Source organism: Artemia sp. Qi Xiang Cuo, chromosome 6 (assembly GCF_049724085.1).
Source record: "Artemia sp. Qi Xiang Cuo chromosome 6, ASM4972408v1, whole genome shotgun sequence".
In the NCBI taxonomy this organism is placed as follows: Eukaryota; Metazoa; Arthropoda; class Branchiopoda; order Anostraca; family Artemiidae; genus Artemia; species Artemia sp. Qi Xiang Cuo.
Window position 1 is genome coordinate 32,240,946 of NC_142799.1, and position 26,512 is coordinate 32,267,457.

At 37.5% G+C, this 26,512-nt stretch overlaps 1 protein-coding gene across 1 annotated transcript in view; it reads right to left on the reverse strand.

Annotated features, from left to right (window-relative positions):
* The window catches only part of LOC148951125 (uncharacterized), a 117,628-nt gene extending 101,405 nt beyond the window's left edge, over positions 1 to 16,223 (reverse strand). Inside the window, exons 1-3 of the mRNA XM_089090155.1 lie at positions 15,966 to 16,223; positions 10,532 to 10,689; positions 7,615 to 7,715 (exon numbers count right to left, since the gene is read on the reverse strand). Coding sequence (XP_088946281.1) covers positions 7,615 to 7,715; positions 10,532 to 10,689; positions 15,966 to 16,157 — 451 coding nt within the window. The 5' untranslated portion in view covers positions 16,158 to 16,223. The remainder of the gene's footprint in view (positions 1 to 7,614; positions 7,716 to 10,531; positions 10,690 to 15,965) is intronic.
* Between the last annotated feature and the right edge of the window lie 10,289 nt (positions 16,224 to 26,512).

Genomic DNA, 26,512 nt, shown 5'->3' on the forward strand with positions numbered 1-26,512 from the left:
ACAACCCCCCACAGCCCTGAGGGCAAGGGTTGTTCGTTATGCCCAGGGGGCATATAAGGTTTTTATACAAAGCGGTGTCATAGAAACTTCAAAAATGGATCATTCAATTGGAAATTTAGTTGGCTAGTGTCCTTTTTAATAGTCGAAAGTGATTGAAAGGCAACTAACACCCATTCCATGCCCGCCCACCATTTCTCAACAAACACATACAATAAAAATTTTGAGACAGCCATTTTGTTCAATGTAGTTTTATGAGTTATGCCCTCGGGGCAAATATGGTTCTTATGGAAGGGAGCTCGTATAAACTTCAAAGAGGGATTATTTGATTGGAAATTGAAAGTTCTAGTTCTCTTTTTAAGAGTCAAAAGAGATTGGATGGCACCTAGCCCCCCCCCCCTCCTCCACGCTCTTTTCTCTCAAACCCATCTAATAAGACCTTTGAGATAGCCGTTTTCCAAAAAAATTGTTCAAAGACCATGTAACGAAAACTCCGGGGTCAACACAGCCTCCCAGGACCCGAGGGCAGGCTTCGTAAGTTACGCCCTGGGGGAATATATGGTTCTTATGGAAGGGATGCTCGTAAAAACTTCAGAGAGGACTCATTTGATTTGAAAGTTCTAGTTCATTTTTTGAGAATCAAAAGAGATTGAAGGGCAACAACCCCACCCCCCCCCCCGCCCCTTTTTTCCGACTGCATGCGATAAAAATTTTGAAATAGCCATTAAGTTAAAAATCTTTCAAAATTCAGAAAAAAAACTCAGGTGTCGACACAACCCCCCAGGGCCCGGGGGAAGGCGTTGTAAGTTATGCCCTGGGGCATATATGGTTCTTATGACAGGGATGCTTGTACAAGCTTCATAGAGGGCTTATTTGATTAGAAACTGAAAGTTCTAGTTAGCTTTTTAAGAGTCAAGAGATTTAAGGGGAACTAGCCCCCCCGCCCTTTTCACCAAACCCAACCACTACAGATTTTGAGATAGCCAGTTTTTTTAATTGTTAAAAAATTAGATAACAAAAACTCCGGGGTCAACACCGGAGTGGTGGCGTAAGTGTTGTCCTGGGGGCATATATGGTTCTTATGAAAAGGATGCTCGTATAAGGTTCAGAGAGGGCTCATTTGATTAGAAATTGAAAGTTATAGTTCATTTTTTGAGTAAAAGATATCCGACGGCAACTAGTTCCCTCCCCCCCCCAACACACCCTTTTTCCCCCAAGCCTATCCGGTAAAAAATTTTCAAATAGCCATTTTATTAAAAATGGTTCAAAGGTCAGATAAGAAAAACTCCTGTGTCAAAGCAACCCCCAGGGCCCGGAGGCGGGCGTTGTAAGCAATGCTCTGGGGGCATATGAGGTTGTTATGGAAGGGATGCTCGTATAAACTTGATAGAGGCCTCATTCGATTGGAAATTGAAAGTTATAATTCACTTTTTAAGACTAAAACGTGATCGGTGGGCAGCTAACCTCTCCCCCCCCCCCCATACTCCATTTTGATGTGACTCTGTAAGCTCAGCCAGAGTCGACCCAGCTCTAAATGGGTACCTCGAAAATTCTTGGAAAGGTAAGCAGGAAGGGTGTGCGAAAGTACAGGATGGCTGGCCCCCAGCCACCCATTGCACTTCCTGGCTGAAGGGCCACGAAACGGAGATCAGCACCGCCGGTTTGGACCTTAAGGGTCTAGTGCCGTCCTACTTACTTTACTTTTACTTTTCATACTTCATTTAGAAGGGGTCGTTGTATAAACTTCATGGGGGCTCAGTCGATTGGAAATCGAGAGTTCTAGTGCCCTTTTAAGAGTCAAAGGTGATCGGAGGGTAACTAGCCCCCCCAAGCCCTTTTTCCACAAATATATCTGATAGAAAATTTTAGATAGCCATTGCATCAGATAAAAACTTTGAGATAAAATTTTTTTTAAAATGGTTCAAAGTCCAGATAACAAAAACTCCGGTGTCGACACAGCCACACAGGGCCCGGGGGCAGACGTTATAAGTTATGCCCTTAGGGCATATAAGGTTCTTATGAAGGGGATGCTCCTATAAACTTTAAAGAGGGCTCATTTTATTGGAAATTGAAAGTTCTAGTTCACTTTTTATAAGTCAAAAGTGATCGGAGGGGAGCTAGCCTCCTCCCCCACCCCTTTTACCCCAAATGCATCAGATAAAATTTTTTAGATAGACATTTTGTTAGAAATAGCTCAAAGTTTAGACTAAAAACCATCTGTGTCTACACAGCTCCACAGGGCCTGGAGGTAGCCGTTGTAAGATATGTCCTGGGGGTATATGGTTGTCATGCAAGGGATGCTCGTACAAACTTCATAGAGGGCTCATTTGGTTGGAAATTGAAAGTTGTCGTTCACTTTTCAAGAGTCAAAAGTGATCGGAGGGTAGCTAGTCCCCCCCTCCCCAAAACAAAATGCATCAGATAAAAAATTTTAGATAGCCATTTTGTTAATAATAGTTCAAGGGTTATATAAAAAAAAAATTCCCTGTGTTGCACAACCCTCCAAGGCCCGGGGACAGGTGTCGTAAGTTATGCTCTGGGGTATGTATGGTTCTTTTGAAAGGGATGCTCGTATAAACTTCAGAGAGAGCTCATTTGTTTGGAAAGTGAAAGTTCTATTTCGCTTTTTAAGAGTCAAACGAGATCGGAGGGCAACTACTCCCCCTCCCCCCTCCACGCCCTTTTTTCCCCAAATGCATCAAATAAAAATTTTAAGATAGCCATTTTGTTAAAAATAGTTAAAAGGTTAGATAACATAAACTCTGGTGTCAACAAAACCCCCCAGGGCCCGGGGGAAGGCATTGTAAGTTATGCCCTGGGGGTATATATGGTTCTTATGGAAGGGATGCTCGTATCAGAGGTAACGCTATAGCGTTGCCTATAGTAAAGGCCATACGGCTCCTATGTTTTATTAAATTTTTTTTTCCCAGAGGCATATCATATGGATGGGGTCGTCGTTTAAACTTCAAATGGGGCTCATTCAATTAGAAATTGAGGGTTCTAGTGCCCTTTTTAAGAGTTAAAAGTGATTGGAAGGCAACTAACACCCCTTCCAGGCCCACCATTTCTCCAAACACGTCCAATCAAAATTTTGAGAGAGCCAGTTTGTTCTACGTAGTTGATTTCCATTTCAAAATTACGTTTTCGAGGAGGACACTCCCCCCTAAGCCCTCAGGGCAAGGGTTCTAAGTTATGCCCTGGGGGCATATAAGCTTTTTATAGAAAGCTTTGTCATGGAAACTTCAAAAAGGGCTCATTCGATTGAAAATTCAAAGGGCTAGTGCCCTTTTTAATAGTCGAAAGTGATTGGAGGGCAACTAAGCCCCCTCTCAAGCCCACCTTTTCCCCAAACACATCCAATCAAGATTTTGAGATAGCCATTTTATTCAACGTAGTTGAAAATTCTGGAAATTACGTCTTTGAGGATGACAACCCCACTCCCCCCACAAACCTCAAGGCAAGGGTTGTAAGTTATGTTCATGGGCATAGAAGGTATTTATAGAAAGCGTTGTTGTAGAAACTTCAAAAAGGGCTCATTCGATTGGAAATTTAAACGGCTAGTGTCGTTTTTAATAGTCGAAAGTGATTGGAAGGCAACTAATACCCCTTCCACCTCCACTATTTCTCCAAACACATCCAATCAAAATTTTGAGATAGCCATTTTGCTCTACGTAGTTGAGAGTTCTGGAAATTATATCTTTGAGCAGGACACTCCCCCAGAGTCTTCATGGCAAGGGGTATAAGTTATGCCCTGGGGGCATATATGGTTCTTATGAAAGGAATGCTTGTATAAACTTCAGAGAGGGTTCATTTGATTGGGAATTGAAAGTTCTAGTTCACTTTTTAAGCGTCAAAATATATTGGAGGGTAACGAGGCCCCCCACGGCCTTTTTTTTCCAAATGCATCTAATACAAATATTGAGATAGCTATTTTGTTAAAAATAGTTCAAAGATCATATAACAAAAACTCCGGTGTCGACACAACCCCCAGGGCCCGGGGGCAGCCATTTTAAGTTATGCCCTGGGGGCATATATGGTTCTTATGGAAAGGATGCTCGTATAAACTTCAAAGAGGGTTCATTTGATTGGAAATTGAAAGTTCTAGTTTCCCCCTCCTCCACGCCTTTTTTTCTCAAACCCATCTAATAGGAAATTGAGATAGCCATTTTTTAAAGAATAATTCAAAGACCATATAACGAAAATTCTGGACTCGACACAGCCCCCCTGGGCCCGAAGGCAGGCGTTGTAAGTTATGCCCTAGGGGAATATATAGTTCTTATGGAAGGGATGCTCCTAAACTGGTTCATAAAAGCCCCCCTGGGCCCGAGGGCAGGCGTTGTAAGTTATGCCCTAGGGGAATATATAGTTCTTATGGAAGGGATCTTCAGAGAGGGGTCATTTGATTGGACATTGAAAGTTCTAGTTCAGTTTTTGAGAGTCAAAAGAGATTAGAGGGCAACTAGCCCCCTCCCCATGCCGTGTTTTTTACCAAAATCATCCGATAAAAATTTTGAGATAGCAAATAAGTTTAAAATTGTTAAAAAGTCAGATAACAAAAATTCAGGTGTCGACACAACCCCTCCAGGACCCGATGGTAGGCGTCGTAAGTTATGCCCTGGGCTCATTTGATTGGAAATTGAAAGTTGAACATTTTATGTTAACAAAAGTGAACATTTTGTAAAAAAAAAATAGTTCAAAGGTCAGATAAGAAAAACTCCGGTGTCAATACAACTCCCCGGGGCCTAGTGGAGGGCGTTCTAAGTTATGCCCTAAAGGCATTTATGGTTCTTATAAAAGGGATGCTCCTATAAACTTCATTTGATTGGAAATTGAAAGTTCTAGTCCTGACACAAACCCATTTTTTCACTTTGATATTGTTACTTTGATACCACTTTTGATACTTTGATGAACATTTGATGCGTCTTGAAAACTATATGCATTTTTAACAGTCTTGGAAAGTACAAAAGTATCAGACTGAACGTTCTATATATAGTGACATGAATTGTTGAAAGATTCATTAGTTCGAGAATTTGTTTCCCCGCATCAGAATTTGTATTTTCAATTCTGCAAGAGCAAGGAAAGATCACAATCGTAATATAATTCATTTTCGGTTACCGTAGGCTTTTGGTTTTTATTTACAGTTAAGGAAGGGGGCAGTATCCAAACTCTTGTTTGTAGTGAAACTATATGCGTCTTGAACGACTTTAGAAAGAACTAATAAATTAAACTGAATATTTGATGTATAATGATGTTAATTGCTGAAAGCTCATCAGTTCAAAATTTTACTACAATTTTAATGTTTATTTTCAATATTAAGTACAAAGAAAATATTTGTAATAAAATTGCTTCTCAATAAAGCGCCAGTGACACAGTAGGTTTTAGACTTACAGTGAGAGAAGGAGGCGATACCCAAACTCTTGTTTGTAGTGATTTTTTTTCGTTTCAAGCTTGATTTGCATATTCAATTTAAGTTTCACTCGTTTTAAGATTAATTTATTCACTTACATTAATAAATATTTTATGTTCATTTGAATTGATCGTTTATTTAATTATTGTTCGTTTTATGCTTCATTTATACTTCAATAGCACAATATTTTCTTTCGTTTTAAGCTTGATTTTCCTATTCAATCTAAGCATTACTCACTTTAAGATCTATTTATTCATTTATATTATTACTTGTTGTATTTTTTTTGTTATGATTGTTTATTTAATATTTGTTCGTTTTTGGTTTCATTTCCTCTTCAATATAATTCCCAGTTGTTTCAAGTTTGAATTTTGACAGGTACTTGTTTTTGCTGAGGTTAATGTTAAAGTGGCCTTTACTTTTCTTTGAAAACGGCTTTTTCGGATTTTTTTTTTTATTTAATACTATAGGCAACAATATAGCGTTGCCTCTGATAGTGTCTGGTGTCAAACAGAGATGTGCCCTTTCCCCATTCCTGTTTGTTATTGTTATGGATTACATTCTAAGGCAGTCTTCAGGTTCTGGAGTGAAGATTTGCAGCCGACACATCTCTGACCCGGACTTCGATAATGACGTTGTTCTTCTCGAAGAAGCAAAACACCGGCCGCAGCTGCTACTCGACACTATAGATGAAAAGGCTGAAAAAGTGGGGCTTACAGTGTATGTCAGTAAGACAAAGAGAATGGATAAAGAGAAGTGGGGCTTACACTGACTCTCCGCTGAAACTGAAATGCAAAGATAAGATTGATCAGGCCAACGAATTTAAGTACCGCGGGAGTCGGATTGAATATAATTGTGGAATAGTCAACAAAATCAAGGAGGATTTGACAAGCTACATTGGATTTTAATAAGTTGGAACTAATTTGGCGTGGTAGGAAATACTCCATGCACTTGTAGCTCCATCTAATGAATAGCAATGGGATGCCATTCTCCTCTATGCAAGTGAATGATGGAACCTAAATCTCCAACTGGAGTAACGCGTCCTAGCATTTTAAAATATATGCCTTAGAAGAATACTGAACATATCGTGCCAGGAAAAGGTCACGAGCAAAGAAGTTCGGTGGCGAAACGGTCGACCATTAGATACAGACCTTCTGAAACGTAAGAGATGGACGTACCTTGATCATGTCCTTCATATGCCAAGGGATCGACTCCCATGTACATTTTATGAGTGGTGCCCTAAAACAGAGACGCAAAAGAAGTCAACCAAGATACACCTTGCAATGGCAGTATGACCAGGATCTGAGTAAAAGAGAGATAAATCTTCAACCACAGTAAGAGGACATCAGGGCAGTAGCTTAGCTCCATGATGTCTGGCGAGGTTTTGTAGATACCCTATGCACCATTTCTGGCTCTGGAGGATATAAGGTCTAAAGTAAATCACCACTCATTACTGGCCACCGACACTGCAGTCGCTAACAATATTTGACAGGCAACTCTTACGTTTACGAAGACCCCTTCATCCCCGTATTTCAGAATTAATTCCAACACAACTATAGGTTTCTTTAAGCAAATCTGTTGGTTTTGAATTTTTTTTTTTACATCGTGGAGTTCGTGGAACAACTGAATAGGATCTAACTCATCACAATATTTTACTTTTATTGTGACTTACTTTTATTTAAGTGAGGTTGAACCACGCTTTTCGTAGAGCCTCCTGTTTGAAATACGGTCAGTAAGTCAGGTATACAAAACAATCTGTAGGCAATTTCTCTAGAAAACATCTAGCAAATCTTTTTCCGTTTTTCGGAGCACCCATGTTTCACAACCATACTTGACCACTGTCATCGCTGTAGCTTCCAATATTCCAATCTTGGTTCGCTGACTTATCCTCCTATTCTTCCAAACTTTTTTCAACTGTGAAAAAAAACCTTGGGCCTTGGCTATTCTACCGTTAACATCTTCATTGAACCCACCACTTTTAATAATAATACTACCAAGGTAACTGAAGCTGTCCGCTTGATCGATCTTTTCGTTACCTAGTCTTCTTAATATTAATTTTCAAACCTATTTTTTTATATAATGGGTTAAAGTAGAATTAAATTAACGAATTAATATAATCGAAATAGTGGTAACTTACTCACCATAATAGTGGTAACTTAGTGGTAATTAATAGTGGTAACTTAGTGGTAAATTAATAGTGGTAACTTACTCACCATAAGATTGCAACAAAGGATAAATTGTGCCAATCAGAATTAATGCTCCAAATATAGCCGTAAATGCCAGAAAAATGAGAAGAACATTTCTTAACTTAGACCTGAAATATAAATTGAAGGATAATTCAAATGCTTAAAATCTTTAGACTCGACAAAAACTGGCGTCAACCACATTATTTTTCCATATCTAACCAAGGAAAAATAATTCAAACAAACGGTGTGATTCTTCTGAAAGCAGTGACATAATAAAATTTACAAAATAATTATATATGTAAAAAAAACAAAGTCTGCGTCAATAATTTGCTACCAACAACCAAACAAAAATTAATTTTTAAGTACAAAAATCCATAAATTTTAAGATTGGAAATGAATTAAATTAAAACAACTGTACATAATGATGATAATTTTTGGAGAAAATATTCTATTTACAACGTAGTAATTTATGCAATATACTTATCAACCTAGGTTTCCAATTTTTGTAATTTCAATTAAAGTTAAGGATTCAATCTAATTTTTGCTTGATCGCTAAAAACGGCAATTTTTACCAAACCAACTCAAAAATAAAATAATAAAAACATGGCAGTTAATGGAAATAATTCAGAGGTTGAGGAAAATAGAGATCAGAAATTATTTTCATCATCAATCTTCTTTGTCAAGTATATCTTATTTCAACTAAATGCTTACTATTACTACTACTATTACTACTACTACTATCACTATTACTACTACTACTAAGAACTCGCTGCAGCACCAAGCCGCCTGATGAAGACATAGCTGTGCAGTCTCCTCCTCTACTCCAATGCAATCAAAGCTTCACCCTTTATCCACTCCCATAATTTCCTTTACATTATTCCTTATGACCTCTTCTCAACCCATTCGGAAACGACCACCTTTTCACTTGGTAACGCATGGATGGCCAAAAACCACAATCTTTGGCTATCTGTCATCCTTCATCTAAACATGTTCTAACCATCTCAGCCTTTCCTTCATTATAGCCGTAGGAAGTGGAATCAAACCACATTTCTTCCATAGCTTTTTGTTTGGTATAGAGTCAGTCAAACAGGTACCCGAAAACATTCGTAGGCAAATACCTTTCTCAATATCATTTCTTGACCACTCTAACTTCTGTATCTTCCAACATTCCAATCTTGGCTCGCATTCTTATCTTCCTATCCTTCCAAAATTTCCTCAACGTAAAAAAAACACCATCGTCTCGTATGTTCTATTTCTAACATCTTTACTGTATCCATGGGCGTACGGAAGGGGTCAGAGGGGGGCCCCTGCCCCCCCCCCGAGAACTTCAAATTTACACGAGATATGGATGAAAAAGCAGATGGTTGAAAAAGCAGTTGATAAAAGGTAGATGGTTGAAAACGCTGGAAATAAACAGATGGACTGACAGAATAAAAGTCAAACAAGGAGCAATTATCCATAATGTCTTGGAATGATTTAGCTCTAATCCAAGAAGACTGATTAATGCTGAACCTTATTGATGATTTATGATTTTTGGTGATTACTTATTAATGAAGATTTCATAGGTATGATAGAACTTGCTGGCAATGTAAGGTGTTGTGAACTGCTAATATAACTTTAGCCCCCCCCCCTGCCCTTTATCACAGAATCGGCTGCCCCACTCCCTAGAGAAGAAGTGGCATATGCCCATGACTGTATCACCCTCTTTACTAATAATACTACCTAGTTAATGAATCCACCAGCTAATAAAAGCTGATACAAATCAGTCATAATCAAAAGTATTGGTATTTAGTACCTAGTAGCACTTATTTCAACTTCGTTCAAATTTACTAATTGGTTAGCTTTCTTCAAGGTGGGCAACATGGAATTAATCATTTAGAATTGGTAATTCCCCATGTTTTTTTTTTTTTTTTTTTTCTTTTTTAGCTTAGCCCATTTCTGGTTAGGAAACTTTTCTGAGAGTCTTGGCTAAATTGATCTCTCTAATGGTAGCTACACAAAGCTGTGAAAACTAGACATACGGGTTCTTATTCTTCAATTAAACCCTAAAATTGCTATTTAAATAAAAATAGATGGCAGCGCCGTACTTATTTTGAAAAATAAAGCAGCAAGCGACTTCAGTTATCATAAATCACCAAAAACGTAAAAGTAAGAAATTTAAATGGTAGTTTGAGAAATATAAGCTCCGTATGAGGGTTGTAAAAATTGCCTATCTGAAAAGATGAAACCTCCCAAAGTATAGTCTGCTGACCGCAACAGCAAGCGATTCCCCTGTGAAAGAAATTTCCTGAAGAGGACCAGCTTTTCGGAGGGAATACAGGTTCGAATACTCAATTTTTTAGTGTCCAAAGTTCAATAGAATCTTTAAATTTCCCGATAATATCCTAGTGTCCAAAACAGGGCACGGGCAAATATGAGACAAATTACCCTTTTCATTTCCTTGATATAAAAATGCCTTTTATGATGATTTTATCTTTGTTACATATGAAAAATGAAAATTCAAGTATTTTTTTGCATTTCAGGGTTGATTTTTGGGTTAACAATTATATGAAGCATTGTTCATGTCTGTCGTACCAGCAAGGTCACAAAAGATTTAAAAAAGTTCAGCAAAAACTTTGGCGGAAGGAAAAAAAATCCTGATTAAATTTTGAGATTTAAACATACAAATTTGTGTTCAGAAAGCTATTCTTTACAGTTAAGTTTTTTAGAATTATTCAAAAATTACAAACGTAAACTTAAAAGTTTTTAGCACAAAAACTGCGAGCGATGGAAAGATTCTGATTGAATTAGTTTTCAAATTCAGTGCAAGCAGTTCTATTTGAATTGCATAGGTTTATTCAAAGGAGAAAAAATAAAGCTTGAACTGCACGGTGTTAATATGGTGTTACACGGTGTTATTTATAGTTCGGCTTTGTTTCATAGGTATCTTTGGACCAGGATATACCTTCTATTAGAAAAAGTGATCACTTCTGGTTCTGACAAGCTATTGAGAGGTCGGCCATGAGACGCAGTGCTACTGCATTGAGACATCTGTCGTATAAGCTCCACTCTTGAACTCTGGCTGTACATTATTTGACGACGCGAAGGCAATATCTTTGGAAGCTGAAAAATTTTAAAAAAAGTCAACAAAGCCAAATAACTATTCCTGAGGTACAAACCTGAGGTAATAACTATTCCTGAGGTAAAAACTATGAAAAGCATAAAAATTTGTTTATATGCATTTTTGCTGCATTTTTTACAAATTGGACGAAAATTTATGAGGGGGTGGGGGTGAAGCTGGTAGCCCCCCACCCCCTCAGATACGGCCTTGAGTACCTGATTACTCTCATTTGAAACTACACCTTAAACTGAGAATTTTGCAGCTCGAGAAAAACTGTCACGTGTCAAATAGAATAGTTCAATCCTGACAGCTGTTACTACAACTCCGAAATAATATTCTGAATTCATTCCAAACGTGAAAACTACTGCTTAAACAAGACATTAAAAAAAATAACAAAAAGGAGCATCAAAACTAATGTAAACATTTGTAAATGGTGATACGACTGCCCTTTACCATCCCTTCAGATCCCTACATTATAACTGTTATGGGACTGTTATAAAATGCTGCATCTGTGTTGTGTGGCAATAGTGAATATAACACCGCTCAAGATGATTTTCGGTCGAAAAAGATTTCGTTCTTCAGAAATGAAAATTGAAAATAGCTAGATATTTTTCTTTGGAGGGCGGACTACTTATCATTTTCCGTCAAAACTTGCCTTACAGTCACTTTTAAGGGTTTCCATAGAAGGGTAAAAAGTTGTTGAGAGGGCACACTAGCTATCCCTACCCCTAGTAAAAATTTTTAAAATAAAGCACGTGTAGGTAAATTGGACACAAGTCACCATAGCATAAGTATTAGAATTTAAAATTGTGATACAAAGAGCAAGTTATGTTAAAGCTAACTAATAGATTACCTGATAAAAAAAAAATGTTGTTTAGTTTTTTGGCAAAATTAATTATGGTTCGCTACATTTTTCCGATGTCCCTTAAACGTTTATTGAATGGCTCCCAGATCCAGATATTAACCAATAAAGTTTTTGGTATTTTTCCTTTAACTCTTATTCCTGAACCTTTAAGTGGAGAGGCCTCAACTTTGTAAATATTTGAAGATGCTACTAAAACTACTAAACTGGCAGATATCAGGCTCGGATTCCAGTTTTCAATAATACTTCGCCGCAGTGAATTATTACCTTAATTGGCATTAGGTCACTACCAAGTGAAAAACATAGCCATAGGAAGAAAAAGACAGCGGGATTACTTTTATGATGGCTCAGCTTCCTTCAGAGGCAATGTAGGTAATTTCGAAGTTTCAAACGGTAACCCTGATAAATCCTAACCCATTTGGAGTCCACATTGTAAAAGAAAACGATTTTGTTTAAAGTTCTTTTTGGGGTAAAAAAAAAGTTTCCATCAGAAATTGCAGGCATTTAAACCTGGGATTGAAATTAAAAAGAAACAAAGGATAAAAGCCTATAGTTGTAGGTGGGCAATAACTCTCTGTAGTTCTCCTACTTTTAGAGGGCGCTTGTCCTCGTTCGTAGGTGACTAACACATCTAGAGCAAAACATTCATAAAATCAAAAAAATTAGAATCTATAAGGGAAGAAACAGTTTTGTTGCAAACTTTTTCTAGGAAGCTTTATCTCTTTGCCCCGAGGCTTCAATTCTTTCATTTTGATCCTTTAATAAGTGTCAAAAGTTTTATTGGTGCAGTTTCTTATTTTCAATTTATCTACCAAAGCTGTGCTACCAAATTTACCGTGGTTTCACAGAAGAATGCCACAGTTACTATCAAAATGCCGCACAAAATTGAGTATATCACACAATCACTACTCATATGGATGGAAATGCTACGTGACCATTGATCTTCTAGGTAGCTGGAGTATTCGCGACCTCTACAATAGAGTTTTCTGATGTTTAAGTACATTGTATACTCATGTTTAAACACATTGAAGCATTGTAAATAAATGGAAAAAGAGAATCATTACCACTTCAAATCAACGAAAACGAAGCTCGTGGCTGCACTTGTTTTGCAGAAAAGATTTTCACAATGGGAAGCCTGAATGATAGTTGGAATATTTCGGCATTAGAACTCTTTGGGGCGTCTGCTCCCCCCCCCCCTGTGTAAGTATGTGAAGTTTGTTGTTCAAAGCTGATCAGAAAATGAGATGATCCCACAATGCCATGTGCTGTTTTTCGGAGGAAAAAGAATAAATATTTAAGCTTTTCGATACAGCAACGGGGTAGGGATCCAAACCACAAATTAGAGATCTGGGTCAAAGCCTTGTTCGTCACAAAACCTTTCAACAAAGCCCTTTTTCGGAGTCCTTGCCACCAGGATTGCCACTACCGGTTTCACTAAATTACTATTTAAGACTGACGTTACTATTCTTAAGAATATAAAATAGCCTGTAATGGATTAGCAAAGGATTATTGTGGTTGCGACTGTAGCTGCTGTTTCTTAAGAATAAACAGTAAACTAATTTTGTGAGCAGTTTAAAACTGAATTTAGTCAGTTTAAAACGGACGCTCCTATTGTTAAGGATGTAAAATCGCTCCTGATAGGGTGTCTAAAGACTTTTCACAAATCACAACCAATTTATACACTTAATTTCGTACCTTAACTTCGTAAGTAGCTTCATAACTTAAATTCTTATCAGCTTTTTAAGTTACGCTGTTGAGTTCTTAAATTCCATTTTAAATTCAGCTCAGCACTATTAACCTTGAGATATTAACGTTTAAGCCTTATATCTTTAACGTAGAATCAATATCGTTGCTGCCACGTCTAAAAGCCGTATATGACGTTTAGAAATGTAAGAGAAAATTAAAAAGAAAAACCAGTTTGCTAAGCTTTTATGAAAGATCAGCAGGCCGAAATAGATAAAAAAAGATCAAAAGGTGATTGAACAATCATTGTCCTGTTGATTCACCCTTTGACACCAGCTTGAAAAACTGTTTTGACAATCCTCTTAGAAATATTGAAATGTCAGATACAATCTATTGGCACAACAATGGCTATAGCCTACACGTACTGGCTCTGACAAAACTGCGACCCTTATTTCGTGCCCCATATTAAAAAAAAATCCATTCTTGACGTGTACAATATACCCATTTTTCCCACACTACTCATTCTCAGTCATTTGATCACAAATTTATTTTCCTCCTCAGAATATAACAGAATAAGATCACTCGTTCAAATCCAATATGGAGAAAACACATGCGACAACCAGCATGATTGATCAAATAGGAGGCATTGAAAACTAATCAAAATCACAATGGAATGAAAGAACACATTATTTTAGTGCCACTCAAAAAAGGATTAAGTAAAATTATTACTGAAATTGTCGATCACCTTCCAAGAGAATACAAATCTGATAAAATTCATGATTCTGTGAAGTATATACAGGAAGGAGGAATTGAGTTCACGCCAGAATTTCTAAATTCAACTGAAATTGCTGATTTACCACCCCATGAATTAAATCTAGAGAATAACACGATTTTTATGCTAATACGCAAGTCGAAAACCCCATATATACAATTTTGTCGCATGCCGAATGCCAGGGGTTACAAGTTCATTTTCGATTTTTAATAATTAAGTTTGAGGCTTCCAGCGATATGGCTTCCGTGTAATATTACTATTTTTTTGAACAGGCCACATCGTATGAAAGGAGTTATCGTAGGAGCTTTGGAGGGGTTACATCCGATTGAATATTCGATTACATATTTTATCATACCAATCATGGGCGCCCATAAGCTAAATTCCAGGGGGGGGGCAAACCTCATCTAATTGGCACTTTTAATGCTTTATAATAGAAATCTCAGAAACAAAAATATAAAAATACGGCAGCATCATTCAGCCAGGGGGGGGGGGGGCGGGCGCCACCCCCCAGCCCCCCCAAAACAATAAGATCATCCCCAGGGAAAAAATGATGTAAATTGCTCTTTAAATGCATATTAATCTGTCGCCATTCATATGAGAGATGTTTTTCTAAAATTAAGGCTCTAAGTGAATTTTCCGAAGGTCGTAACCAATTTAGACCTTTTTTTCAGACCACAAAATGTTAGTGTGCCAAGTTTGGGGAAATTATCAGGCCTCAGGTACTCGGCATGCAATAAGCTTGTACATATGCGACTATCACTGTCACTTGTCCCGTGCCTTTTGCTTTAGCTTTTCAACGTCATTCGTCGTCTGCTGAGTCTCTGGAACTCAGCACTCGGGAGGTTTGTGCATATGTGATTATCCCTGTCGCTTGTCTTCTAACCGCAGATTAATGTGAGGTCCTTTTCCAGTTTTTTTCCCAGTAATTATTTTTGCTTTAATTATCTTGTAACATAATTTAGCTTTTCGTTTGCGATTCTCACTCGTTTCGCGTCATTTTGCTTACGATTCGATGCAATCCTCGCGGTCACTTGTCTTCTAACCGTTGTCCATCATTTTCATATGTGATTAAATTTGATGCTTGTAGTACATTTCTTCCATGCCTTTTGTTTTAGCTGTTTGGACTCATTCATCCTCTTCTATAATTTCGCATGATATTGCAATTTTAATTTGTCTCCTAATCGCATATTTCATTGTGCAGCGTTTGTAATTGCGAGTCAAGGTGATTCTCACATACGCTTGTTTCATGCCTTTTGCTTTAGCTGTCCGGACTAATTCGTAATCTTGTGTAATTTCGCATGACATTGTAATTTTAATTTGTCTTCTAATCGCATATTTCATTGTGCAGCATTTGTAATTGCGAGTCAAGGTGATTCTCGCATACGCTTGTTTCATGCCTTTTGCTTTAGCTGTCCGGACTAATTCTTAATCTTGTATAATTTCGCATGCATCATAGATACCAAAAAACGATACAATTGTCCCAGGGTAAAAATGATCTAAGGTGCTCTTTAAATCCATATGAATTTGACGTCCTTCACATGAAAAAGTTTTTCCAAAACGAAAGCTCTAAACTAGGGCATATCCACGATTTAGTTCGGGAAGCGGGGTATGCAAAAAAAAAATAAATCCAAAATTTGTTTCTATGCATTTTTATTACGTTTTTTTTCAGTCGGACAAAAATTTCGGGGGGGGGGGAGCGGGTCCCCTGGATACGGCCTTGGCTCTAAACGAATTTTTCTAAAGTTCGAATCTTTCTAAAGTTTTTTGAGAAAAAACAAAGTAAGAATCTTTCTAAAGTTTTTTGCGTTTACAATATTTAAAATGTTGTTTTTTGGGTCTAGGGGGGGAAAGGTACCTAGGTTACGTATTTAATATATGATATGCTTTACCCTCACTCCCTAATGTGCAAATATATAGTTATTTTAAAAGACGACAACATTTATCAAATCTTTCAAACTAACCTTTTCAGAAACATCTGAGGGTAAGAAGTCGGAGAAAAATCCCAGGGATTCATTCACATTCTTTTCAGCTAATCTTCTTAAATTCTGTCTTCTCCAGACATTTTGAGTCAGGTCCTTCTCAATTTCACATTTATTTTGACCTTTGTCTACCTCGTTTTCCACAAATACATCATCACTTAAAGCTTCTGGCATATTCAAGTTCAAAGCACGGCTTAGTCTGATCTCTTTCCATCAACTGTCCAAGGAAGACCTGAAGCATCCAATAAAATTAGTTTAGCAGTTACGCAGCGATAAAGTCATTGGCCGTTATAAATCAGTTTTAGGGACGGGTTTAAATACTGGAGCATACTCTGTACATACTACCTGTTTGAAACCGGAAAAGAGTACTTATAATATACTCTATAATGATTTGACAAACAACTTGTAGTTGAAAAAACTAACTTGTTTTCTTTATAACTATCAAGAAATGACCAGTTTTGAATAATTGATAACATATCGAAAAATTAAGAGCATATCTAACACATTTTTCGAAAATGAGCTATACAACAAGACAATTTGGTACTGTTCAATTAGCTAGGCAACACGCGAGAAGTGAAGTTTGGTTAATGCTAATGAAATAAAACAAAATGTGATGAAAATATAATGGTACGTTCTATTAGCTGGGAGAGCCACGAGAAGTGAAGTTTGGTTAATGCTAATGAAATAAAACAAAATGTGATGAAAATATAATGGTACGTTCTATTAGCTGGAAGAGCCACGAGAAGTGAAGTTTGGTTAATGCTAATGAAATAAAACAAAATGTGATGAAAATATAATGGTACGTTCTATTAGCTGGGAGAGCCACGAGAAGTGAAGTTTGGTTAATGCTAATGAAATAAAACAAAATGTGATGAAAATATAATAGTTTAGAAACAAATTTCGGCTATATATTTGCACATTAGGAGGATGGGGGGGGGGGGGGTGAGCAAAGCATATATTAAATACGTAGACTAACTTAGGTATCTTTTTTGTCCCCTAAACCCCCAAAAAATAAAGTTTAAATACTGTAAACGGAGTGAGAAACCACTGTTTGCAATGCTCTTCATTGAAAGAACCTGTTTGACTAGTTTCTTTTATCATCTTCGCTATACAATATCTTGCGGTTCTCCCAGCTAGTAGAAAAGTACTAACATAATAGTTTAGAAACAAATTTCGGCTATATATTTGCACATTAGAAGGGGGGTGTTAAGCATAGCATATATTAAATCATAACCTAACCTAGGCACCTTTTCGCCCCTAAACCCCAAAAAAACTAAAGTTTAAATATAGTTCCCGGAGTAAGAAACCCCTTGTTTATTCAGCGTCTTATAGGAATTACCGGGTAATGCCTACTTGATCTTTGCTTTTCTCGAGTGGCTGTGTGTCTCACGTGTTGCCTAGCTAATAGAACAGTACCGACAATTTTGTTATCCGGATCCATGTTTACAGTTCGGATTTGCAGAGCAAGAGGGGTATTTACTTCTAGAGGAACAAGATTTGAATATTTAGCGCAATAGTGTGAATGGTCCTTTGGTACTTACATGTTATAGAGATCACACCAAAGAAGTGAAGGTGTGCTATTCATAATAAAACTTGCCAAAATCTGATGAATAAATCACGCATTAACAAAACAATCACGGAAATTACAACAGAGAATTATGCCAAGCAGGCCTCCCAAAACGCATTATATTAAATACTTAACCTAACCAACTTTACATATAAAATATTTAATAAAAATATACCTGCATAGATACCGTTTATGTCGCTCAGGCTAAGCTGATTGTCTACTAGTGGACACAGAAAACTGGTTTCATTACAGATCAAGAACAAAGTGTGGTCGCTATAGCACGTGAGTACCGTTGGTACTTATTATAGTGCCTATGTATATAGAAGCTAAATAGAACCGTTTTCTTCGTTAGTTTCTTTCAGCTTAGCGTGAGACAAACAAAAACAAGTGACAGAATAGATGGAAGTACATAATTTGGGCTATATATTTGCACATTAGGAGGGATGGGGGTAAAGTATTTGGACAGTGTGAAGTTAGAAAACAATTCTTACTTCATAATTAATTAAAAAAACTTTTTTTCACAAAATAGGTTTTTCAAATAAAAGTAAAGAACTCCATTAAACCAAAAATGAGCAAAAAATAAAATCAAATAATCTAACAAGCGTGAAACTACCACAAATGAGCATCGATAAATAAAGGAAACCCAAAACGAACAGAAATTAGAATAAATAACCGAATCAAACTCAAAACGAGTAGAAATTAACATGAGTAGGGCTCAAAATCCTTATGCCTTCCCAAGGCCAGAACATAATTTGCACTTTACTGAAAAAATATAAATGTTTTTACTTTCATAACTTTAATAAATCAAATAATATTAACATTTTGATTACTAAATATCAGTATATGTATATTAAACTGACAATTCACATTCATGTCAAGCCTTCTATAAAAATGGCAAGCCTTGCAATCACTTTCGACTATTAAAAAGGACACTAGCCCTTTCAATTTTCAATTAAATGAGCCCTTTTTGAGTTTCTACGACAACGCTTTCTATAAACACCTTGTATGCCCCCAGGGCGTAAATTACAACCCTTGCCCTTAGGGCTGTGAGTGGGTTGCCATCCTCAAAGACCTAATTTCAAGAACTTTGAACTACGTTCAACAAAACGGCTATCTCAAAATTTTGATTGGATGTGTTTGGGGAAATGGTGGATTTGAGATGGGGGTTAGTTGCCCTTCAATCACTTTCGACTATTAAAGAGGGCACTAGCAATTTCAATTTCTAATCAAATGAGCTCTTTTTGAAGTTTCTACGACAAAATGTTCTATAAAAGCCTTATATGCCCCCAGGGCATAACTTACAAACTTTGCCCTGAGGGTTGTGGGGGGGGGGGGGGGGTTGTCATCCTCAAAGACCTAATTTCCAGAACTTTCATCTACTTTGAACAAAATGAATATCTCAAAATTTTGATTGGATGTGTTTGGAAAAATGGGGCGTGAGAGGGGGGTTAATTGCTCTTCAATCACTTTCGATTATTAAAAGGGGCTTTACCCGTTTCAATTTCAAATCGAATGAGCCCTTTTTGAAGTTTCTATGACAACTCTTTCTATTAAAAACCTCATAAGTCCCCTGGGCATAACTTACAACCATTGCCCTGAGGGCTGTGGGGGGAGGGGGTTGTCATTCACAAATACGTAATTTCCTGAACTTTTAACTAGGTAGAAAAAAATGGCTATTTCAAAATTGTGATTGGGTGTGTTTGGATAAATGGTGGGCGTGAGAGGGGGGTTAGTTGCCCTCAAATTACTTTCGACTATTAAAAATGGCACTAGCCCTTTGAATTTCCTATCGAATGAGACCTATTTTAAGTTTCTACGACAAAGCTTTCAATGAAAAGCTTACATGCCCCCAGGGCATAACTTATAACCCTTGCCCTGAAGACTGTGGGGGGAGTGTCTTGCTCAAAGGTATAATTTCCAGAACTTTAAACTGCGTTGAATAAAATTGCTATCTCAAAATTTTGATTGGTTATGTTTACAAAACACCACGACACCATCACAGTTTTACACACCTATCTCTCCGTCATCCACGTGGCATCCCCCGACTCATCCCCCCTTGGACATTTTCAACCCTTTCTCTTCGAAAGTAAGGTTGTGAATTTAAATTTAACACTGTTTTTTATTTGAACAGCGAGAACTTGGCATTTCATTGCTAGAGCATGATATTCCAAAAAGTTCACGCCACACTACCGCACTATTACGGCTCTGTGGCACCCTCTGATACCCCCTTCATCATTCTTAAGACATTTTTCAGACATTTCCTATTAAAACTTATTGCTCAACCCATTGATTCAAGTTTTCGCAAACAAACCCTATCATGATGCTCCACAAAACACCCCCACAGCTTTACACAGCTGCCCCTCCGTCATCAACGTAGCATCCTCCAACTCATCACCCTTAAGACATTTTAAACTCTTTCCCTCCAAAAATAAGCTTGTGAATCTAAATTAAACACTGTTTTTTTTGAACAGCGAGAACTCGGCATGTCATTGCTAGAGTGTGATACTCCAAGCAATTCATGCCCCACTACCACACTATTACTGCTCTGAGGCACCCTCTGACACCCTCTTGATCATTCCTAAGGCATTTTTCAGATATTTCCCTTTAAAAATAGTGCTTCAACCTATTGATTCAAGTTTTCGCAAGCTAACACTATCATGATGCTCCACAAAACATCCCCATAGCATCAGATCTTTACAAACCTGTCCCTCCGTCATCCACGTGGCACCCCCTCTTCCACTCATTGCCCCTAGGACATTTTCAACCTCTTCTCTCTGAAAATAAGCTTGTGAATCTAAATCAAACACTTTTTTTATTGCATTTGAACAGCAGGAACTCTGTATTTCATTGCTAGAGTGTGATACTCCAAGCAACTCACGCCACATTATCACACTATTACTGTTCTGTGGCACGCTCTGAAACTCCTTCATCATTCCTAAGAGATTTTTCAGACACTTTTTGTTAAAAATTATGCTGCAACCCATTGATTCAAGTTTACGCAAGCCAACCCTAACATGATGCTCCACAAAAAACCATCATAGCTTTACACACCTGCCCCTCAGTCATCCACGTGGCATCCCCCCCACTCTTCGCCCCTAGGATATTTTCAACCCTTCCCTCCGTAAATAAGCTTGTGAATCTAAATTAAACACTGTTTTTTATTTGAACAGCAGGAACTCGGCATTTCATTACTAGAGGGTGATACTCCAAGCAATTAACGCCAAACTACCACACTATTACTGCTCTGCGACACCCTCTAACACCCCCTTCATCATTCCTCAGACATTTTTCAGAGATTTTATATTAAAAATTATGCTTCAACCCATTGATTCAAGTTTTCGAAGCCAACCCTATCATGATGCTCCACAAAACACCCCTACAGCATCACAGCTATACACACCTGCCCTTCTGTCATCCACGCGACATCCCCCCACTCATTAACCCTAATACAATTTTAACCTCTTTGCTCCGAAAATAAGCTTCTGAATCTCTATTAAACACTGTTTTTTTTTTATTTGAACAGGGGGAGCTCTGTATTTCAATGCTGGAGCGCGATACTGCAAGCAATTCACGCCACACTATCACATTATTACTGCTCTGCGGAACCCTCTGACACCCCGTTCATCATTCCTAAAACATTTTCCAGACATTTCTTGTTAAAAATTATTCTTCAAACCATGGATTCAAGGTTTCACAAGCCAACCTTATCATGATGCTCCACAAAACACCCCCACACCGTCAAAGCCTTACACACCTGCCCCTCCGTCATCCACGTGGCATCCCCTGACGTGTCGTAGTTGGCGTAAATTGCTTGGAAGTATTACGCTCTAGCAATGAAATGCCGAGTTCCTGCTGTTCAAATAGAAATTAGCGTTTAATTTAGATTCACAAGGTTATTTTTGGAGGGAAGGGGTTAAAAATGTCCTAGGGTTAATGAGTGGGGAATGCCACGTGGATGACGGAGGGCGGGTGTGTGAAGCTGTGAGGGTGTTGGGGTGTTTTGTGGAGCATCATTATAGAGTTGACTTGCGAAAACTTGAATCAATGGGCTAAAGCATAATTTTTGACAATAAATGTCTGAAAAATGTCATAGGAATGATGAAGGGGCGTCAAAGGGTGCCGCAGATCAGTAATAGTGTAACAGTGTGGTGGGAATTGCATGGAGTAGCATGTTATACAGCTTAAAAGTTAAAGTAGAGGTGTTAAAAGAATTTTTTCGGTGATGGGGGGGGGACTGAAAATCTAACATGCTCTCAAAGAAATGATGCATTTTCATTAATAGCCCTTAATATTGCTTAAATTTAGCTCTAACAACAACTCCGCTCACTTGAAATGATTTCTAGGGGGTAGGGCTGCCGCATATTGTCACGACGGTGTGAAATTCATAGTCTTACCTCAAAGAAATGTAGTATTTTATTAAATCTTTTAATATGGCTTAAAATTAGCTCTAATATCAACCCCTCTATCTGTAAATGATTTCTAGGAGTCACGTCTTTCTTGAACTTACATATTTTTGTGTCTATATTTCATCCTCTTATAAGCCTTTTCATGTTTGTTTTTTTTATTTGCTCATTCCTGTCTTGAAAACGCTGTATTTTGTTATATGCTCTCAGAAATAGCTGAAAGGGGGTTAAATATAGCTCTAATATTTAGCCTTCCCTCTGTAAGCGATTGCTAGGAGCCCCCGATCTTTCGTTAATTTATGGATGTTTTTGTTTATAATTTATCCTTTTATAAGTTTTTTTTTCACATTTTGTCAAATTTTTAACTGCGTTTTCTGTGTTTTAATAATGTAGTAAATTTGTTTTTATTAATAAATCTGAATGTGTAAAGCCCTGTGTCTTTTTTAAATTCCTTGTTCCAGGATATAGCTTCAATGCCCAATAAATTACTTAATGACAAACCTAGAACCATAACTAAGGGTCCCTTTAAAATGTGAGGGCGTGTCTCGCCAAAATGTAAACATTGAAGTAACGCCTGGTCATGGAAACATGGATACATCTCCCATGGTTGCACGGGAATCTTGCTATGAGGCTTTCAGAATCCATGTGTCTTCTGGAAATTTGATTGTGTCACCCATATTACATAGGTAAACATTGTCGTAACACCTAGTCACGGAAACAGGGCTTGCACTTGAAATGGGAGATTCTTATTGCTGTGTAATTGGCTATCATGTAGAAAGTATTTCTCGATACAAAATATTGGAAATACTCCGCTGATCCAGATGATTAAGGCGTTATTCTGTTGGATGTAAATTGTCTTTCGAGTTATAACAGGGACAAAAATTCTTAAAATATAATGATCCTTTGAGAAAAACAAGCACTGAAAGAAAAGAAAAAAGTATTATGTAGCACCCTACGTATGTGTCCTCCTCAATTAAAAAGCGGAGGAATCCCGCATGGACTCTGAAGAAACGGCTCGTGTGGGAATGCATCATCCATAAACATTTCTCATTACGTAAGAATTAAATAAAAAACGCCTTGAAAGAAAAAAAACTCATTGAACGTCTCGACGAAAAATTAAATCTCAAAAAAGTATTACGTGACAGTGATGTGTTTGCTGTCATTAAGTAAGATGTGCGCTGTCATTACATAAGACCCACGTGTTTGCCATGCTCAATTACAAGTGGGGGGCTTCCACTGATTTCTGAAGCAAGGTTACACAAGATTGTGTCAACTTCAATTACTAAACACCTGCTGGCCATTTAAAAGCCGGGCACCTTTATAATCCTGGGTGTTGTGGGAATCTTGCCACCTGTGTTCTAATACTGAAATAAGATTGCGTCATCCATAATACACCTGGTCATGGAAACAGGGCATGTGTTTAAAATCCTGGGCGGGGGGTGTCTCCTCAAAATATAAGCATTGTCGTAACACCTGGTCAAGGCAACAGGGGTGTGTCTTTTTACGTAACAGGGCCTCAAGAAATCCAATGGGAATCTGTTAGGGATATCGTGACGTAGCAGGGTATGTTTTGGAAATCCTATGAGAATCTGCTATGGGCCTTGTGGAATTTATTATGGCCCCACTACTATAGTGTTGTAACTGGCCGAATTGGTCACCGTAAAATTGGGTATTTTACGCATTTTACTGTAATTTTACGGACCCCTGGAAAGCACAAAAGCGCGAAGAGGCAGGTAGAAAAAAGATTAAATGTGATTTTGTTTTGTGTATAGCTGTGTTCCCTTGTTTAAAAGGCCATGGTTATCAGAACGATAAAGTCTATTATAGTACAGGTAATTATAATTTTAAAATGGTTAAATATTAGCGGAAATAAAATTGAATTAGTTCTATAAACTGTTAGAGACAGAAAGGTCTGGAAGCGGAATTTACATATGACAAACAAGAAAAAAACTAAATAGCCGAGAAAAATGAGAGAAATGACAGCCAGCAGACATAAAAGAAGCGAAAATGATAGAGGCAGTTATTTTGTCAGGGATTTACACCCAGCTGTCTTCAGTGCTCAAAAAAAGAGGGAAAAGTAATCTTTTGAATTAACTCAAACTGAGCAGAAGAACTACTGAATCAAACAAACCAAAAAATCAAGCCAGAATAAATGAAAGACTATTCACCAATTAGATTAGTAGTAACCTAGGTGCTGATTTCACGCCTACATTCACGCCTACAAGAATATGCGTGTAGTTTAACCGGTACATTGGCTTACCAGGGTCAGTCACCTATTACTACGAACGGTACATGCCTTACCAGACGAGTTTCCTGGTTTGGTGGGTATAATCTGGTTTGGTGGGTATAAAAAAGGGGGCAGTTAGTGATTGGATAATTTTTAACAAGAAATGACTGAAAAGTGTTTTGGAGGAGATGGGAATGATTGTGTACTGTATAATACACAAGTGATGGTTTGCACAGTGTTGTCAATTTTAAATAGTTTAGAAATAAAAAAAATTAACAAGAAATGGCTGAAAAGTGTTTTGAGGGAGTTGAGTTGCACGAGGGTTGAGTTGCACGAGGGTTCAGCTACATATGGATTCAGTTACACGGGGGTTCATTTAAATGGGGTTGAGTTGCAAGAGGGTTCAGTAGCACGGAGGTTCAGTTGTACGGGGTTTCGGTTATACAGGGGTTCAGTTACATGGGGGGTTCAGTTGCACGGGGGTTTAGTTAAATGGGGCTTGAGTTGCACGGGAGTTGAGTTGCACGAGGGTTTAGTTGCACGGGGGGTTTAGTTGCATGCAGATTTAGCTACACGGGGATTAGTTAAATGTGGTTGAGCTGCATAGTCTTGGAAAAAATTGGAGTTCATACTTAAACAGTTCTATTAAGAGCTATTGCTATGGAAATGGCTCATTTTTTAATCAAAACTATGCTTTTCCGACTGAAGATACACATTTGAATCAGAAAATGTGAAAATGTATACAATTGAAACAGGGAAGTGTGTTTTGACGATATTTTCTATATTTTTTTCTGAAAAATAGGAGTTCACGCTTAAAAAGTTCTATTAAGAGCTATTTTTATGGAAATGCTTTAACAATCGGAAATGTTCGATTAACATTTGCAAAAAGGGGTAATGGGATTTGCGAATTGGAGGAGATGGGGTGATTGTGTACTGCATAATACACAAGTGATGTTTTGGAGTGTACTGTCAATTTAAAATAGTTTAGAAATAAAAAAAAATAACAAGAAATGACTGAAAAGTGTTTTGAGGGAGTTGAGTTGCACGAGGGTTCAGTTAAGGGGGTACAGTTACACGGGGGTTTAGTTAAATGGGGGTCGAGTTGCACGAGGGTTCAGTATCACGATGGTTCAGTAGCACGGGGGGTTCAGTTGTACGGGGTTCCGGTTATACAGGGGTTCAGTCACATGGGGGGTTCAGTTGCACGGGGGTTTAGTTAAATGGGGCTTGAGTTGCACGGGACTTGAGTTGCACTTGGTTTTAGTTGCAAGGGGGTTCAGTTACATGCGGATTCAGTTACACGGGTATTAGTTAAATGTGGTTGAGTTGAATAGTCTCGTTGTAAAAAATTGGATTTAGTAAATCGACTCCTTATATGCATGCGGTGAATAATACTATTTCATGATTGACATGTAAAAAATTTGCGGCACAATATAACTGAATTAGCATGCATATATTTAGGCTAATGAGATACAGGAAACTTCAGAGTGTTACAAATTTCATAGGCCTGTATACAATTCAAAAATTACCAGTTTTATTGGAACTCAAACATCGTCTGCGGGACATCTACTCGCGTTGTTTTACCAGTTTTAATGGTTTTAAGCTATTACTAAAATCTTTATAAACATCAATTTTGGTGAAAATCGACGCTACCAGTGGAATAGCAAATAAAATATATAAATATGAAATAAAATCCTGATTCATACAGCCTTGAGCATCCTCAAATTCAATGAGGAAGATTATTCTAGTTGATTTGTACACATACATGTCACGTGTGTGGAGATCTATTTATTTCTTAGAAGGGGGGGGGGAGGGGGATTAGAAGTGTGGATCTAGATCCTAAATATGAACCAAATTTTGAATGCAGGAAGTTCAAACTGGACTTCAACAGCTCATTATGTTATTTTTATTATTATAAAATAATTTCAATTAAATACACGAGAATATTCAAAGCAAAAGAAGACATTGAACTGAAATCTAACGAGACCTAATCTCGAAAGGGCATTATTTTATTTTATAATTAAACAATTTTAATCAAATAAACGAGAATATTCAAAACATCATAAGCCTTGGCTATTCTAATTTTAAAATGTTAATTCCTATATGCAAATAAAGAAATAATAATGAATGTTGCGTTTAATGTTCTATTAACCAATCCCCACACTGGCCTTGGGAAGGCATAGGGGTTTTGCCCCCAACTTATGTTAATTTCTGCTTGTTTTGAGTTTGACTCGATTATTTATTGTAATTTCTTTTCAGTTTGGGTTTCATTTATTTATAGATGCTGATTAGTGGTAGTTTCATGTTTGGTAGATTATTTGATTTTATTTTT